This window comes from Caenorhabditis elegans, chromosome V, assembly GCF_000002985.6.
Source record: "Caenorhabditis elegans chromosome V".
NCBI lineage: Eukaryota > Metazoa > Nematoda > Chromadorea > Rhabditida > Rhabditidae > Caenorhabditis > Caenorhabditis elegans.
In genome coordinates, this window is record NC_003283.11 from 10,503,997 (window position 1) to 10,521,556 (window position 17,560).

Consider the following 17,560-nt stretch of genomic DNA (forward strand, 5'->3'; position numbering starts at 1 on the left):
CAACATTTCAATAAAGTCCTCCGCAGATCGTTTCTTCCGAAATCCCACGCTGATCTGGTCAGAAGTACCTCCAAAGTACAGTCCATTTCCTCTTCAAAGTGCTCATGCACACACCCATGCCACGGCAGACATGACGTAATTGACCGTCTTCGGAGCACACCCTGGAAGTATAAAAGACATGTGCTGATCCATTTTCAACACACTTCCCCATATTCTCACTTTCATTTCGGTGTTCCAAAATGGCAAAGATATTCTGTATGTTAGTTGTCCTTTTGGTATCATCGTCTTTTTGTTCTGCTAAAGATTTGAAACGGTCTAAACGGCAGATGCAAGTTTATTATATGTGCAATGGAGGTGTATCTCAATATCGTAAGTTATAGCGACTTGGAACTTTTAAATAATTTCGCATGGTCATTTAGCGTGTAACTCAAACAACAACTGTAATAACAACAATTGTAACTTCAACAATTATGGAAATCAAGTTATTCTTCCTTCTTCATTTTACAATCCAAACATGAATTGCAACTCAAACTGTAACAATCTCAACTGCAATCAATATTCAGGATCCTGGCTTAATGGGTTAGACTTTTCAGGTTTTAAATTAAAGCTATAATCTAATTTTTAGACAATATGTTGCCTATAACATGGGATCCAATGCTTACTCTCCATGTGCTAGCTCATGCTGTTCCAACAACAACAACAACTATAATCCATACATCAATAACAACTACAATGGAAACTATAATCCATATGGAACCAGCAATGGAGGTTATAATGCATATGGAACTATTCCTGTAAATGTAAATGTACCAAGCAGCAGCACAAATACAAATGTAAACCAGTACTTGCCGTACGGAGCACAACAGTTCACTGGAACTTACCAAAACGGACGTAAGGCATAACTAACAACTCTACTAATTTTGTTATGTTTTAACCTTATTCTTAATAAATATAAAACACTTTCAACAAATAGAGTTGTCGTTTCCAGAGTTCTTCTGTGGAGCCACAGAGCCATCGGGTGGAGTTTGTCGTAACAACGGGGTGTGCCCATCAGGACATAGTTGCGTAGCCGGAAATGTCTGTTGTCGTTGTCCAGTTGGATCAAGCGCCGGAAACTGTATACTTCAAAGTGACTGTTCTGCTGGATATGAATGCATGGGAACTGGATATTGTTGTCCTTCTCAAGTCTTATCAACAACTAAACTTGGACCATGTGTTGATGGAGCCTGTCCACTTCCTGGATACACTTGTGGCGTTGGAGACTTGTGCTATCCAGATAGTTACTTTTTGTAATTTATTGAATTTCTGTTATGTATTGAATTTTCCATTGTTCTTGTTCTCTGCTCAATTTGAAATCTCTTTGTATTATTTATTGAAGGTTAATGGCGTAATTAATAAACATTTTAATAACTTTTTATCTCTGGAAGTCAAAATCTGCAGTTGGCATCATTATGGTAATAAATTGCTAGTAAAATTCATAACTTATTTGATTAAAAACTACTAGGTGATCAATTTGATGAAATTCGATCATATTTTGAAGCATAGAACCAGGGACAGCGATGGCGAGGACATGGGCATGGGTTTTGCTATTGTTCTTTCAAAACCAATTCCACCCTATTGTCAATATTTTTGACATTGGCAAACGAACTTCTCTGAAAACTTTTTTTTCTTCGTGTTTTCAAACTTCAAGTAAACCTTCTGCAATGTCTAATACTGTCCTAACAAATGAAGATCGTTATTTTCTCTTGGATCGTAAATCCTATCGTTGAAATAGAATTTCCGCGACGAGTGAACCGCGTAACGTTTACCCAAATCTGAAGATGGCATCTACGGCATCCGTACAATAAAACGGTATCCATTATTTTTGAATTTCCAGATTCCAACCTCGTTCATCCATATTTTAATAAATTTAATCATGACGAAAATTAAACGACAAATTAATAATTTCGATTTTCGTCGAATCAAAATACTTTTGAAAAAATGGAATGTTGTAATTTACTTTGTACTAATACTTATATGTTTCTATTTTATTATTCCTATATATTTTCCGAACAACGATAAAATGAATTTGTGGTTATCATCAATTAAATATTATTTGACGTATCCCATTTATAATGAATCTTTAACAAAAACGGATGCATATATAATCAATACATATTACTATCCAAAATCGAGTTCATTAGGAGAAAATGCGATTGGAATGATTCTTTTAATGAATCGAAATACTCAAAGAGACATGACAAAGTATAGAATGAAATTGATTGCATCTAACTCTTCACATCAATCCGTGATTGTCACACCCAAGTTCTTGGAGTCAGCTGATTTTTTTGTCTTTTTTTTCATTTTTAATTTTTTAGAGAATCGTACTCCAGTTGCCCATACATTAACATGGTTGCAATGGTAAATACTTTGCCAAATTTGAACAAGTTGGAGATTTTTGATGGTGAAAGAAAAATGGAGGTTCGTGATTTAATATTGAAAAAAAAACGTCTATTCTTGGTTTATCAAAGTTAAATTATAGAAAACCCTGTTCCAGATTCCGTTCCAAATGGGTAAAACTACAGCTCCAGCATCTGTAATTATATGTATTTCTCCTCAATTTGTGGCAGAGCAGTGGCAATTATTTGTGGCACATGCACATGTTGCTCGGAAATTTGGAGGTCATCTTCACATGTACGTTACAAGTATCATAGATACATTCTTCGATTTGGTCCAAGAGTACGAAAGACTTGGTTATGTTACAATTGACTATTGGATGAGATTGAAATTGGCAAACTCATCGGTTGATTCTGTAGAGCCTAATCTTCATTCGGAACTAAGAAATCAAGCAGGAGCTCAATCGGATTGTCTTTATCAATACAAAGAAGCTGCTGCGTTTATCACTTTTTTCGATTTGGATGATATTTTCATTCCACGTGGGTATGATTCGTATTTTGACGAATTTTCTGCTTTGTATGAGCTTCATCCAAATATTCTAACATTTCAATATACAAAAAGAGAAACAATGGTCTACAATAAAGCAAAAATAGAAGATATAAATTTCGAAGAGTTGTTTGGTCACACTTGGTTTGTGAATGAAGAAGATTACGGAAAAGTTATGACAAAACCTGGAAATTTGAATTCAATGTGGATTCACGAATCATGGAATATTCCAACAAATCGGCATCATGTTAGTAAAAGCAATTACATAATTCATATGCAGAAACCAGTTGATCCAGATGGAACTGATCCAGTTTCCTATCGAATGAGCAATTTTGAAATGTTGGAGAGCATGCAACTGAATGCTTCTACTTTGATACCCATTCAGGATGACTTGGAAAGGTCTTTTTATTACAACTTTTTGAAACTTTTGAAACTTGAAACTTTTGAAGGAAATCTTCTTGAAGTATTCAATTTTTGATACAAAAAAATCCACAATGTTTTATATATTTATGTGTCATGAATACAATTTTAATCAACTCACAAACGAATCGATTCTATTCTTTCTTACTAAAAAAGTTTTTCAGAGTACTCAAATCATCGAATATTTCTATGACCGCTGAAGATCTACCAAATAAAACATACTACTTCCCAATTATTTACCGATGTTATTATGAAAAATTTTACAAAAAACCAAAGAAAGACTCATGTCCAAATGGAGAGGGATGCTTGGTGAGTTACCAAATTTGTTATAATATTAAAAAGTATTCAATTAATTTCAGATTCCACAACGAACCGGTACAAATTGTATTCACTCAGACGCTGATTTCAAATCAGGTCCAGAAATGTGGCCAATTACATATCATTATCATGTTAATTCAAAATGGTCTCGAACCAAAGGATGTCATGCCTAATTTTTCCTTATTTACTTGTTCTTAAAAGAAAATGCCAAACGTGGAACAAGGAACTTTTACTTTTTTGTAAAACTAAGTTTTAAATACTTTTCCAACATTTATTTAGCTAAAAAAGCAAAGCTTAAACCGATTCGAATGTATCCTCGAATTTTTACACAGCCACCTAGCAATTGATCTCATTTAGACAGTCCGTAATTTGGATGAACGTGTGTTTCTAGTACTTTAAAATAAAATATGTTTACCATTTTCAACGTCCACACGATAGTCCAAATCTTGTATTAAATAAAGCGAAGCATACGAAGAAAACTGATGTAATCTTGTACTTCGTGGCAGTTCTGAGAAGAATGAATCGGACATAGATCAAACGGAATGATACTCGTCGGACTTGCCGATTCAACAGGAATAATTTGACAAATCCTCGAAAAAGAAGAGGCGGAATAATCATACTACGTTCAAAAGAAGAAAAATGGTTCAAACACGTTTTAGGCATGAGAGCAAAAAGAAAACGATTTTCTCAACATTTTATGTTAAAAAATTAAAAAAATGTCTTGGTCATTGCATCAGAAACGATATACCGACAAAATTTGCAAATGTGGTTCATATTTCTCAAAGCAAAAAAAAACAAATTAAATTTCCGATTAGTCGAATTAAACAATTAGTGTAAGTATGTGGCGATAAAAAATATTTTTATTTTAACTCATCAATGAATATTTTTTACATTTTCAAACAACAATCCGAGCTCAGAATATAACAATCCGAGCTCAGAATAGCCAAAAATTATAAACTAACGAAAAACCAGTAAAAGCCCACTTTAAAAATGGTTATTTATCTGTTGGAATTTTTATGAGGATATTAAGCAGAAATTTTAAATTGTAAGGCACGAGCTTTGACGAAGTGATTTAGGTTTTCTGCACCTCGAACGAACTGCCATCTTCTTGCAAGTTTGATCATCAATTTTGAAAAAAATACTTTATACAGATGTATGTAGATAAATCAGCGCGATTGTATTGAACCGAAAGTGACAAATGTTCTCTAAGGCTACTGTACAGAATGCTCGTGAGAATTATCTATATTTCTCAACTTTGATTTTCCTCATGATCGATATTGGTAGTATGAATAACTGTTACCTGTTCCGAATTATTAATCTGAAAATCTTGATACTGACCCCAAGTGTACCCTTATCATCCATTTTTCCTTCTTGCATCATGGGGTTGAAGAGTGATGTAATTTATCACCCGCCTCACAACAGCTGGTTTATTTTGTTCGTTGTATGTCTGCTTGTTTCTTTTCGATCTTTCAATTTAATAATGCCGCTTTTACATCGAACAATCATTTTTCTTCAACTTCTCGGTACAATTTCATCAAATTACAATGCATTTTTCGCTATCATGGTCACAAATCCAACAGTAAGATTGCATCGTTGTGAGATAAAAAGAAATACAAATATTTTCAGGTGGTCCAACAAGTGAATCAAATCGAAGTAAATCTGACACAGAGCAATCCTCAATTTGTAAAATTTGTGCATAACATTTCCCATCTTCATATCAAACTAAACACAGTTGAACTCAATGAAACCAGATTACCAATGTTAGTTTTTTTAGATTTGAGAGAACAAATAATTTTTTTTCAATTTCAGAGTTCAAAAGTTTTTGAAAGAATTACCAAAAGCAATGTGTAATGTATCATATTCAATTCCGGCATTGTTTGAAGGAACTGCTGTAATGGCAAATACTACCCTTTATGGAAAAGTTAATCCAATGTCTAGCAGTGTTATTTCTTCTGTTCATCGTGAGTTTTTTGTTGTTGCAAAATTTTATTGATTGAATCTTTTTCTGTGATTTGGAAACAAACAATATCTCTTTTCCTGCAAGCACAAAAATGTTCAGAAAAAAATCAAATGATCATTGCGTCTGTTGAGCACATGAACATCGGGTCAATGCGTGTTGTTCATTTTAAAAAAATCCTGAGAAATCAAACATTTGAAAAAAGCCATAAATATACAAGCTATAAATAGTACTTTTTCAATTTCTCCAGTCTCCAGAATACACTTAGTTTTTGTTTTTATGAAAAACTAAATTATGAAAAAGTGTGATTTTAGTTGATCCATGAAACTTTTCGATTTTTTAAAGTTTTAAAGTTTTTATCATTTTCGGATTCACTATTTTTCATGATAAGTTTGAAGTCAATTTCAATTATCAGAACAGCTATCGAAATTAGCTAACCACTCTGTACATTTTTTTTTCAGAAAAAATATTCTCTCTACTTAATAACACTGAAATTCCGTCTGTTGATGTGCATGACATTTTCCATCCGCGAATGAATATTGTAGAACTTGACAATCGAAAACATGAGGACCTTCTACAAATTATGTCAAACCGGACAGGAGATTTCAAGTTGAATACGGGAGATTTTATTAAAGGTTTGGTTTGAATTCACGCTAAAACATTGAATCTTTATTCAGAAATAGTCTTGTTCAATTCAACAGAATCAGGGTCCTTTCATGAGGAAATTGGACGAGCCGTATTGGCACCTTGCTCGAATTTCACTCTTCTCAGATTCAAAAAACCCGAATTAATTTCGAATCGAGTTCCAATTTTTCCACTTGAAATGGACTTTAAATAAAGATTTATTGTAATAAATACAGAAAAAAAGGAGACAATCTATCGATATGTAGAGATAAAGTACCAGTAAATATGTAATAATATGACATTAACGGTGTGTTTATGAAACAATACAATGTGAATTCTGAGTTAAAGATCATGTCGCAAACCTAGTTTCAGAAAGTCTGAAACTATAACGTTATGTTTCCAGATCAGCAGAATTCAAGAACTTTTTTTTAAGTCATGGCAAAAATTTAATAAAGAGCAGTACTTGTTTCACATTGCATTAATTTAATTCTTCTGTGTGGACTATTGGAAAGCTCATCTGTAGAACGGAAAAATCTGAGAATTTTTTGAACAATGCTTAGGGAGTCTTGCTGAAAATGTGTTTGTTTAATTTTTTTTTTGAAACCTAATTAACTACCTGCATATTTGGTACCACAAGTTGGAAATCGACGACGCTACTGATCTGCGATTCTTTACGAACGATATCAAAGGAAACACGAGGAGATGTAGAGTATCCGCCGTTGATGTCTGAAATGAAAACATCAAAGTTTGCTTAGAAAAACAAACAAGCAAGTTTGAGAAGTCACAAGAAAGTTAGGAATGTATATGTGCAGAAAGAGAGTATCATGTCAGTTTCAAATTAGCTTGGGTCAAAGGTATAAAAGTTAGAGATGTATCAGAATCAGTTTGAGAGAAGTCAAGCAAGAAGGTTCACCTTTTCAACTAACTTAGGCAGAATCCTCTGAAATTTGATATTAAGATACTTGTTTTTTGAAGAATCCAAGATAGTTGTGTAGTTTTAAAATTATGTAGGTTTCTATTTTAAAAATTGGAAACAATTTCTGTTAAAACCAAATTTAAACTTCTTTGTTTCAAACAGGGGCGAACGTTTCTGTATTGCCGAAAATTGTCGATTGCCGCACACTCCTGGTTTTAATAATACGCAACTATCTTGGAATACTTATTGCAAAACAATATACTTACCAGCTGTAAGCAGATTTCCAGAATACATTCTGGGTGGATCAGGTCTAGAAATAGGTAAAAGAACGGAGGACGCTGAAACTCGGTGTGACGTTAATGCCAATTGTTCACTTTTTGTCATATCAGCAGTAGGTCTCATGCGAGATACTTCAACGTCCAGGAATGCTTCCATTGCGTATTTTCTGCAACTTATATTTCAAATTCATTATACGAACCCACAACTTTATCTCCAACCGTATAATTTTTTGTGGCAAGCATGTAAGGAATATCTGGATAAATACGGCTCGGAACTTCCGACTCATTGCACAATAAATGATGAAGTTAACGGCAGAATTGAGCAACGAGAGGACATCCATCACATCTCCGAGATGAATGTATATTTTATCGTAGAATGTTTCTTTTGTGAAAATTGCATTGAAGACGTGAAGTACTCCTTGTGGAAGTTCAGCAAATAAAAATATTGAAAGAACGGCGACAAGCATTGGTGTAGTATGATCTCGTGGCATTCTTTTCTTATTCATCACTTGAGCTAATTGTTTCCTTCGTTTTCCAACGTCACGAATAATACTGACAAGTGCAACTATAGAAAATGTTAGAAGAAGACAAGGAACAACTTTGAAAAGTACTCCATTTGTCCAGAATGCAATCTAAAGAACATAAAAAGTTAGCAGAAACAAGATATTTACTCACATTAAGTAGTCCGCAATGATCAGATGGAGCAACCAAATAAACGAGCATATCGTCTTCAGCTGTCTCGTTTGCTTTGCATTGAAGCCAAAGAGATGCTGGCGTTTCAATTATCTAAAATTTAAGTATTTCAGCTAATAGCTAATTTGATTTTAGCTATTAAATTGTTTTTTTTTTCAAGGTTATGTTCAAACCGAAACGGGATAATAACAATAATTAATTAATTTTTCAAGTTTTGGTCATTTCAATTCTTGATATTCTAGAATAAAAAGTGTGATTACCTCAAATGTCAGCATATTTGGAACATTTAACAAACAAACTACAATAAATGTTGTAACAGCAATAATACAAGTCATTTGATTAGTTACAGATTCTCCAGCTACAGATGTTGCTCGCCGGATAGAAAACACTCGAATTTGGGCTAGTAGAACCTGGTTTTGATAATATAAGTTTTTGAATTTTAATCGTGAAAACTTACTGTTAACCAAATACTTGTTGCATGGAAAATAACCGTGGCTTGGGAATGATAGTATAAAAAATATGCCCAATAAATGTTGTAGTCTGTTGGATCGCATCTGGAAATATTCAGGTATATATTTTTTCAAATTGAATTGAAAACATCAAAATCTATTTGGATGCTTTTTCATGATAACTCATTCTCAAAGTTCTTTCATTCCCATATCCAATGGACACTATTTGAGTCACAAATCACAATAAATCAGAAAAAAATTCAAAATTAAATGCAAAAAGAACACGATTCTACAAATTCAACCAATAAGTCTACAAAAGAGGATTCCTTTAATTAGGAATTAATGACAAAATATACCAATTGCATCGTGTTGAACTGCTGCGTTGATGTTAGTTTATACCTCTGATTATTTAGAAAACACAGAAAATGTTAGAGATCACAGAAAATCAGTCAACAGAAAGAAACTCGTGCATGCAAAACCGACAAACCTGTACCCCGCAAATAGTAGAAAATGAGTAACAAAAACCAGGACACTGGTCATAACAAGAATGTCGCAAAGAGCAATTGCACAAAGAAGTGAATTGACGGCTGATCTCATTGATGGACGAGTTAGAACAATCACTGTTACTATGTTCATTGCAGTACCTACAAAATTCACTTGTGGCATTAGTTGAACATTTTTGTTGTCGTAATAATTTTAAAGCAGTTTTTGGTAGATGTCAGTGCTGTGCTTCAACGCTCTCTTAATGCGCAAATTGTATTATTTTTTATTTTTTGGGAAATCACGAAATCACTTGAAAACAACGCGTACGCAGCAAATCAACTAAACCTGCCGATTTATAAACATTTCGGGGTTTTATTTTTTAATTATTTTTTTTCCACTGTAGATACTCAAAAAATGAAATAAATCTTCTCGCGAATTTTCCGTTTTGTTTTTTCGTATATTTGTTTTTTCCTAAATTTTTTAACTTTGCAAAAAATGTCAAGCAAACTGTCAAGCCATATACAAAACAACCAATGTAGTTTTAAATTCTTTAAAAAATCACCCATATATATATCATATTTTAGGATCAGACCTTATTTAATTATTTTTGTCAAGTGTTCATTATTTATTTCAGTCTTTTTGCACGTGCTCAATAAATCTCACACGCTCTGCGCACTTTCAAATCAGATTTTATTTCTTGCTTTTCACTCTTTCTGTTGCTTTTTCGTCATCAACAAACACCTTTTTCTGCTTCCCCCTGCATGTTATTTTCAGTAAATTACCATCTGAAAAAGGATCAACATGTGCGATCACTTCATAATAACCAACCTGCAAGACAGAGAATCACAGAGACGTACGGATGAATATGAGCATACGCTGTATTTATATTTGTCACTGCTGTCTCAAGCCACTCGGCACCCGTGAAATTCACCGAACCCATGTCACATCCCATCTAAAAATGGATTATGAGCTTATGAATTTAAAATGAAAGTACTCTAATATTCCAGAGATTTTTAGAGAAGGATCTATCAAACTAGTGTGAATTTACAATGAGGATGTCTACAAGTACTGCATTTTACAATATTTCAAAAAAATTAATTAAAACTGTTTTTGAACAAATATCAATGAATAAAAGTGCTGAAGATTTTCTTCCATCAAAAAATATATCATGAAAATTTTAGTACACTTCTATTTAAACAACTTACTTTTGTGAGAAGTGTCCTCCTAGTCCGGAGGTATATTAATAAAAAATATTGTAATTATTTTGTTCCACTTAGGTTTTGAGATATCATTTCACACTCCGTCTATTTTTTCCCTGAAAATTACAAAATAAAATGCAAAAAATATAAATAAAACTGCGCAAAAAAAGAATGGAACAAAAATTTAGGCTATTCAGATTGGGAATATATTCAGAAAACTTGAAAAGAATAAAATGACGATGTGAAAACGATGAGTAAGAGGAATAACAAAATGTGGGAGATTGATAAGTGGCTTGATTTCAAGAAACGGAAAAAAATATACTGCTCTCGATGATTGGGTTGATTTTGAAAAGAATTCCTTAAAAACGATTAGAAAAAACGGGATTTTCGTCATTCAATATAAATTATAAAAATGTATCACTTAAACTTTTTGAAACGGTCCAGAAATGGAAGTTGGTTTCCCCCATACTTCAAAAAGAGACACGAAACATTGTCTGATTTTTCTGAAGAAAAAACCATGAAGTTACCCGATGCTCTGAAAATTATTAAGTCTGCAAAATTCCGCTTTGGACTTATTTAACGGTTTTAGTTTCAAAAACACAGTTTTAGATTTTGATAAAAAAAAATGTTACTTGTAGAACAAATTACGGTAGAAAATGTCAAAACTCCTGGCAAATTCAAGGAATGGAGAGGAATAAACAGGGAATAAAATCAAACTACCTTACAGAGAAAATTGAAAAACTCGAAAACATTCATCTCAAAATCGACTTAAACTTTAATCTAGTTTTCGAAGAAGGCGAACGCTTTTCTCACGTAAAAATACCTTTTCTTATCGAATTCCCACGAAAAAATAAGAAATTCATTCGAAGAAAATGTGGACCGAAAAGGAAGGACACATGAAAGACTTTTACAGAGAGCGTGTCGATGAATAATTTTAGTCTGTTCAGTCAGTATTTTAAAAGAAATCTTCCAAGTAAAAATCAGAAAAGGATTTTGATTTTTAGTCTACAAAGAAATGTTATCGTTTCCTAAGATCTGATTGACGAGCAAGTGATTAAAACGAAATAGAAGATCGGAAAAAAGAGGAAAAGGAGAAAAGGGTGTCTGACATTGAGAGTTTCATTTAAACGAACATTTCGATGATGAAACTAAGTGAAAGTGAGCAGCCGTTTTTTGAAATTACTAGTGGAATGCCGAAAACTGGGAAAGATGAGCCATCTGAGTCCGTAATTTGAATTAAATCGGGCGAAAGTTTATGCGATGAGCCACGAACCACCAAAACAAATTGTCAATGTGTGAACAGAGTTGTCATTGGCAGATCTCTTTCTCTTTGTCTCCCTCATTATAATGTCAACTTAGAAACGAATATGGCCATAATAACAACTCTAATGATGGGGATAATTATAAAATGGGTACGAATTTGAGTAGAATCTAATAAGAAGGAGGCGGTGAAGAAAGAAGAACACATGCTTCTTCTGTCTTTTTTTCTCAATAAGATGATAGGTAAACACTGTTGATTGATTGTCGTTGTATTTGAAAGAGGATATCAATGTCCGGTGATTTGATGAACCAGACGGGTGGTGGAACAATGAAAAGATGGGGGTGGTGGGAAATGAATTGCCTGGGAACTTTGAGTTGTTGATTTCATTAAGTCTGGGAATGTGTTAGGTTGGATGTTCCTGTGATGCTTGATCAAAATATTATGTCAAAGAGAGCAAAGCAATGATCACAAAAAGATTACGTTTCATGTCACTTGTCACAGTTATGACAAGCTCAGAGTTCAAATAAGGTACGCAAGTATGTTTTTGTGACAATCGGCAATTTGAGGATTTTTAATTTCCATTTTGCATTGACGAAGTTAATTGTATTGCATGGCAATATATGAAATGAACTGTTGGTGTGTTTTTTTTTCCATATATGAGAAAGCATTTGCATTCATGAGACTACCTGAACACGGTTTTTTCAATTTTTGTAATTTATAAGAGGTTTATAATAACAGTAACAAATAATTTAAATTGAGGATACGATAACCATTTCATTTGCCCAACTTGCATTATACGAGTATTTGTTTAATTTTAGTTTACATATGAAATTGATGATAAAATGACCTGTACAATAATCCAAGAATCAAGAAAAAATTTGTTTCCGATGTTCATATTATTACTGCGTACACAAGAAAAAAAACGAGTATATTCGCCTTTGTGGCCAACAAAGGAATTATATCATAAAATGTGCAGATATGAAGAAAGAGAGGATAGGAGCACTTTGAATAATGGACAGATCTAAATGCCCATAAATATGAGAAGTTCGTGGTGCGTCGTTTTTGAGTTTTTAGACGGGGTGGTGAAAGGGGAAAATGGGTGAAGATGACGTAAAAAGAACTAGCAAAGAATAGATGAAATGGGAGAAGCAGCGATTACTGAGAAAACTGATATTTTATGAATCCGATTACTTTCCAGGAAAAATACGTATGGACATAGATATCCATAACTTTAGAGAAGGGTTCTAGTTTATATAAGGAGCTGGGAAACCGCTGGAGGTGATCATTTTGTTTGTCTGTTTTTCATAGGCGTTCTTTTGAGGATCTAAAAGTGCTCAAAGTGCGTAACAAAAGATGGCGTGAAATTGAATTGACTTTTGTGTATAGGATGACGGTGATGACAGATATCCAACTTCTTCAAAGGTTTGTCTTGTTTTTATGTGAGAAAGAGAAGGAGGTCCTCTACATCTCGATGCTATCAGATGATGAGATTCAATAAAGAGACACGAAGAGACGAGACAAAACAGATGAGAAGATGTGGAAAAGCTCAAGAAGAAGCAAAAGAAGAAGAAGTTGTACTCGAATTGCCGAATACAGAAAATATGGTCAAGAGTTTGTGTTAGAATCCTATGAGTAGTTAAAAGAAAACAGGATATGTGAATAACCATATCTAAAAAAATAGGTTAACAATGTGAACAGTGTGTGATTTCTCACAGTTCATAGATTAACATCTAGATCACCCTTTAGACGTTTGACTTTGAATATTTATTAACTTGGTGGAGGTATACCTCTATTTAGATACAAACAAACACATAACCACGAGCCGAGCTGTAAATATTCTTAACAATGTGCATTTTCAATAACATGAATACATTTTCAATTTAGACTAGACTCGAAAGATTTGACTCGTCACACAAAATATTACGTAAATAGTCAAATGCATCTTTGTTAAAAAAAAATCTATTCACAACAAAAAGTATATGGGAAATTGTGCTTTGAAGTTGCAATACTAAACATTTTTTGTTTTTTTTTTCAAAATATTGATCAGTTGCCTAAATCTGGAACGAGCTTTTTGTTTTTCTAGAAAAAAAATTTTTCCGTCCTGAGTTCTTAGAATCAGGAATAGAAATTTCAAAACTTCTTCGTGGGAATTTATGAACAATACTCATTAGGCATTATGTTACATATTATCACCCCTGTTTTTAACAAAAATTCCTATTTCAGTAATGATATATGTGTTTCTGTGAAATGTTTTCATTTCTAGATTAACCAAGTATCAAGAAATGAATAACACAATTCTAGTATCGAGTATCTAATTTGCTAATTTGCAGACTGTTTTTTTTTGCAAAATCTTGGTGTGGTCAAAAAAATAATTAGATATTTAATACCTACTAAATATCTAGTTGCAATGTTTAAAAAATCATTTTCTATTACTTTTTCTCTGTAATAGTACATTTGGAAACTTTCAATGTCATCAAGAATTGCCAAGTCTACAACTCTACAAGCTCTACAAAGGTGACGCTCTTGTTCTGGAATGGATTGAATTTGTATTTCACCTCAACTTTCTCTCCAATTCCCGGAAGTTTAATCAGAAAATATTATTTTGAAAAATATAGTTGGGAAGTTAAGATTTATTTTTGTCAGAGAAGTTGTGGGGATCCCTTTTCTATATAAAGTTTGGATAAATATGAAATACAAATAAAGTCTAGACCAGGTTTGAGAAAAGTGATGTTCGACACAAAAATTTCAGAGCAAACGAAACGTCGTTTTCTGAAATAATATCTTATGAAAAATTTAACAAAAACATCTCCCTTAATAATGTTTTTGGTTTGAAACCTGAGTTGGTAAATGTCATGAATTTCAAAACTAGATCAAAAGAAATATGGGTCTTTTTTGTGAAAGTTTTCAGGAAGACACAAAATGATCTAATTAAGTTTTCGTTTTTGGATTGCTGACCTGTCTGTCGAACTTCAACTAGACATCACAACAGCATCAAACAACATTTCAAACGAGTAAAAGTGGGTGGACATTCAAATGAGTTGGTCACCGTGATGCAGAAATAAGTTCAGATTAAAGATGAGACGTAAAAGATGTGTTAGTTGTAGTATAAGATGTTGAAGAAGAAGAAGAATAAGGAGAAATAGTTGTTTTGGTTGGAGCACAAGAGGTCTTTGTCATTTTTTGGCTTGATTGACATCTTCTACCAACGGAAACTCTGCTCTCGGACAAAGAACTTTTTGGTTGAAATCAATTCAGATTCAGAATTTACAACTAAAACACTTTCGAACTATGTATCTTGTTGCTCCAATTTCATTTTAAATAGATTGCGCAGATGGGTATTCCCCAAAGAACTTTGAGCCGGACGAATGAGTTTCAGTGAACAAGGAATTTTATGATATGACATGATGAAAGGATTTTTCTACATAAAACCAAAATTGGCTGCCGGAAGGATGATTGGTTTTTATAAATGTCAAGAATCAAATGATCAACAGGTGATTTTTTGTGCGTAGTATACTGGATAAAATATAAGAGAATGTGTAGCTTGAAGTTTTGTAGCTTTGAAAATACTGAATTTAGTAAGAATAATCAAATATTCTATAGAAAATTCACAATTATATTTTATTAATCGCAGAATGTTGTTGACAATAATAAGAATAATATTTTGATATTTGTACAGAAATATATCTACAGTATTTACTCTATTATTCTTTGAAGAACGACTAATTTTTGTTCTGTATGTATAGGTACAAGAATAATAGAAACTGCAATGATAATTTACGAATGTCTTATAGATTTGGAAAATTGAACGGTATTTAAGACATTAATGGCATAAAGATTTACCAAATATTTAGGAAATATAGGCTAGTCAGATCTCGAGTTAGTGCAACACCATTAGAGAAAATACGTCAAATTGTTTTTCTCTAAAACAAGTAGTCTTGTGCTATAAATATATAAAAAAAGGTGATGGCATATATGATGGATCTTGAAAACATTTTTATAATAGATAAAAATCCCTCCAAGTCATAAGCATAATAATCTCTTACAGGTTACCACCTAATTTTTTAAATAATAAAAAATAATAACACCAATTGAAATTGAAATTTTTGAGTACAGTAGTTTGATTACTGTACAAAGAGAACTAAATAAGTCCGCACAACTAGAAAATGTATACAACGAATATATGGATGGTCCCTGTAGTCTTTGTACCCGGCTTTGATGAAGATGACGAATACAGGAAAGAAAAGTGAAAAAAGCTGATTAGCGGAGAGAGCGAGGACGTAGGAAAACTTAAAAGAAGTCAAGGAAAAGACAAAAGAGCCTGAGGGCGATTTGTGACGACGCATGTCTTTAACGCAATTCTGAATCCTCGAGAATCTCAAATTCTTCTTATCGGCCGGCCACTGTTTCCTTTCAAGTAGACGCGGAGAACGAAAAGAATCAGTGAAAAGGGAAGAGAACCGTAGGTTTTTGGTGTTCTCTGAACAGATAAAAACACATAAATTAGACGTAAGAAAAAAGCATTGACTATTGCGTGGGGTGTGTTTGAGCTTAAAAAAATTATGAATAACACAAGGGAATTGTGGCGTAATTGCAAAGAAAAATGTAGACGAGAGGTACTGTAGGATCTCTAGGTTTTCAGCATGAGAAATTATCATGCGACCTTTTTTTAATAGTGGGGAATACATCATATATTTTTTAGCAGCTGGATGCATTTTTCTTATTATTATTCAGTTCTGAAAAATGTTTTTCGAGTATTGTAAGTTGAGAGGTTCTACGACAAACAGTTTGATAGGATATTGAATGAGTGTTACTGTACTTTAGAAAAATAGAAAATGCAGCTCTACTTTAAAGGCACACAAAGCTTTTCTCAATGGATCTAGCTCCGATCTCTGCCATTTCAATTGCTACTATTCCAAAACTTCACGAAACCACCGGTTACGAATAATTTATTTATGAGAGGATATCAAATGGTCGCTGTTTGTCTACAAAAGCGGATTATTCTAGATTTGACAATCAGTTTTCTGCTGAAAAACTCTTTCAACCATGTTTGAACTCTTTCTTGCATTTCACAGAAGAGGGAAAGTTAACTTTGATTGAATCTTTATTTGAAACAAGTACACAATTGAATTTATTCTATCATTTTTCCAATCAGAGTTCGCGACGGCTCGAAAGAGTTCTACAAAGGTTTTAAAAACACTAGAGAAGAAGAAGCTATATTTAAATATTCTTGGAATCAAAGTATGAGAAGAGAAAGAAATAAAAAAAAGAAGAAATGAGAAAAGAGAGAAATCTCTCAAACTCTTTACTACTTTTTCGTACTTTTGAAGAGAAACGATGAGATAAAATTTGGATGAATTGATTCTTGATTTTGAGTTCAGAAAATGGCAAATATTTGCAAAACGATGTTTTCTGCATGTTAAAACCTAATTTTTGTTTTGTGTTATCGCTGAGGGATCCGTCGTCACCACTCCTCCCCACGTCTACAATTAGAATTTCGAGATTCTGAGTTGGGTCGTTGTTTTAGTCTCTAGAGAATTCAAGACATTGCTTTGTTCAGTTGTTCCAAAAAAGAAACACGTAGGAGGCAATGTCATAGTTGAGCTGACAAAAGAAGAACGTCTTACTTGTCAATCAGACTGAGAAGACACAAAACAATGAAGTTTCTAAAATGAAGTTTCTAGTTTACTAGGCTTTAAGAATCTGGAGAGGATACAAGACGATTGAAGAACTTGCTCCGTCTCTTTGAAATGTGATATGGGCAACAAGTGTTACTTGGTTGAGACTATGGCGGAAAGAAATTGCCGCTTTTCTTCGGCGATCCAAACTCTGCATTCATCATAGATTCATAAAGACGTCAAAAAATGGGAATATTTCAGTGTCTAGTATCTTCCTCAAATGCAATTTTTCAATTAAAGTCTTTGTGTGACATGATAACTCGTTGTTCATATGGAATAGTAAATGGAATTGCTGACAAAAACACGAGTTCAAGGGGATAGGAAAATTCGGAGGCAAAACACATTACAAGGGAATTGGGCTCAGG

At 33.1% G+C, this 17,560-nt stretch overlaps 4 protein-coding genes and 2 non-coding genes across 7 annotated transcripts; 4 read left to right on the top strand and 2 right to left on the bottom strand.

Annotated features, from left to right (window-relative positions):
- The first annotated feature begins 196 nt into the window (after positions 1 to 196).
- On the top strand, positions 197 to 1,414 carry C35A5.10 (uncharacterized protein). The gene is made up of 4 exons (NM_001028529.2): positions 197 to 369; positions 420 to 579; positions 626 to 891; positions 989 to 1,414. Exons 1-4 carry the CDS (start codon positions 240 to 242, stop codon positions 1,291 to 1,293), a joined length of 861 nt encoding a protein of 286 aa, NP_001023700.1. The 5' UTR covers positions 197 to 239; the 3' UTR covers positions 1,294 to 1,414.
- Positions 1,415 to 1,856: 442 nt separating this feature from the next.
- On the top strand, positions 1,857 to 4,079 carry gtnt-14 (Glycosyltransferase family 92 protein C35A5.5). Its single transcript, NM_073294.7, has 5 exons — positions 1,857 to 2,313; positions 2,358 to 2,460; positions 2,537 to 3,321; positions 3,507 to 3,651; positions 3,702 to 4,079. Exons 1-5 carry the CDS (start codon positions 1,916 to 1,918, stop codon positions 3,831 to 3,833), a joined length of 1,563 nt encoding a protein of 520 aa, NP_505695.4. The 5' UTR covers positions 1,857 to 1,915; the 3' UTR covers positions 3,834 to 4,079.
- Positions 4,080 to 5,140: 1,061 nt separating this feature from the next.
- C35A5.6 (uncharacterized protein) lies at positions 5,141 to 6,493 on the top strand (the record flags this gene model as incomplete). Of its 2 annotated transcripts, NM_001047629.5 has the most annotated exons (5): positions 5,141 to 5,239; positions 5,287 to 5,420; positions 5,470 to 5,621; positions 6,079 to 6,252; positions 6,295 to 6,493. In NM_001047629.5, 5 exons carry the CDS (start codon positions 5,141 to 5,143, stop codon positions 6,453 to 6,455), a joined length of 720 nt encoding a protein of 239 aa, NP_001041094.2. The 2 variants fall into 2 exon arrangements, with proteins under 2 accessions (NP_001041094.2, NP_001041095.1); NM_001047630.3 differs by lacking the exons at positions 5,141 to 5,239; positions 5,287 to 5,420 and having other exon boundaries at positions 5,504 to 5,621; positions 6,295 to 6,455.
- On the bottom strand, positions 6,447 to 10,375 carry dmsr-8 (G-protein coupled receptors family 1 profile domain-containing protein). The gene is made up of 10 exons (NM_073296.8): positions 10,266 to 10,375; positions 9,889 to 10,012; positions 9,065 to 9,221; positions 8,586 to 8,682; positions 8,389 to 8,538; positions 8,111 to 8,221; positions 7,655 to 8,067; positions 7,424 to 7,602; positions 6,858 to 6,967; positions 6,447 to 6,810 (listed from the first exon to the last, which is right to left on the bottom strand). Exons 2-10 carry the CDS (start codon positions 10,010 to 10,012, stop codon positions 6,688 to 6,690), a joined length of 1,464 nt encoding a protein of 487 aa, NP_505697.3. The 5' UTR covers positions 10,266 to 10,375; the 3' UTR covers positions 6,447 to 6,687.
- A 5,339-nt stretch (positions 10,376 to 15,714) lies between these two features.
- On the bottom strand, positions 15,715 to 15,855 carry C35A5.13. The gene has a single exon (NR_069297.1). It is a non-coding gene; the product is annotated as an Unclassified non-coding RNA C35A5.13 (non-coding RNA).
- Positions 15,715 to 15,896, top strand: C35A5.12. Its single transcript, NR_069296.1, has one exon. It is a non-coding gene; the product is annotated as an Unclassified non-coding RNA C35A5.12 (non-coding RNA).
- The last annotated feature ends 1,664 nt before the right edge of the window (positions 15,897 to 17,560 follow it).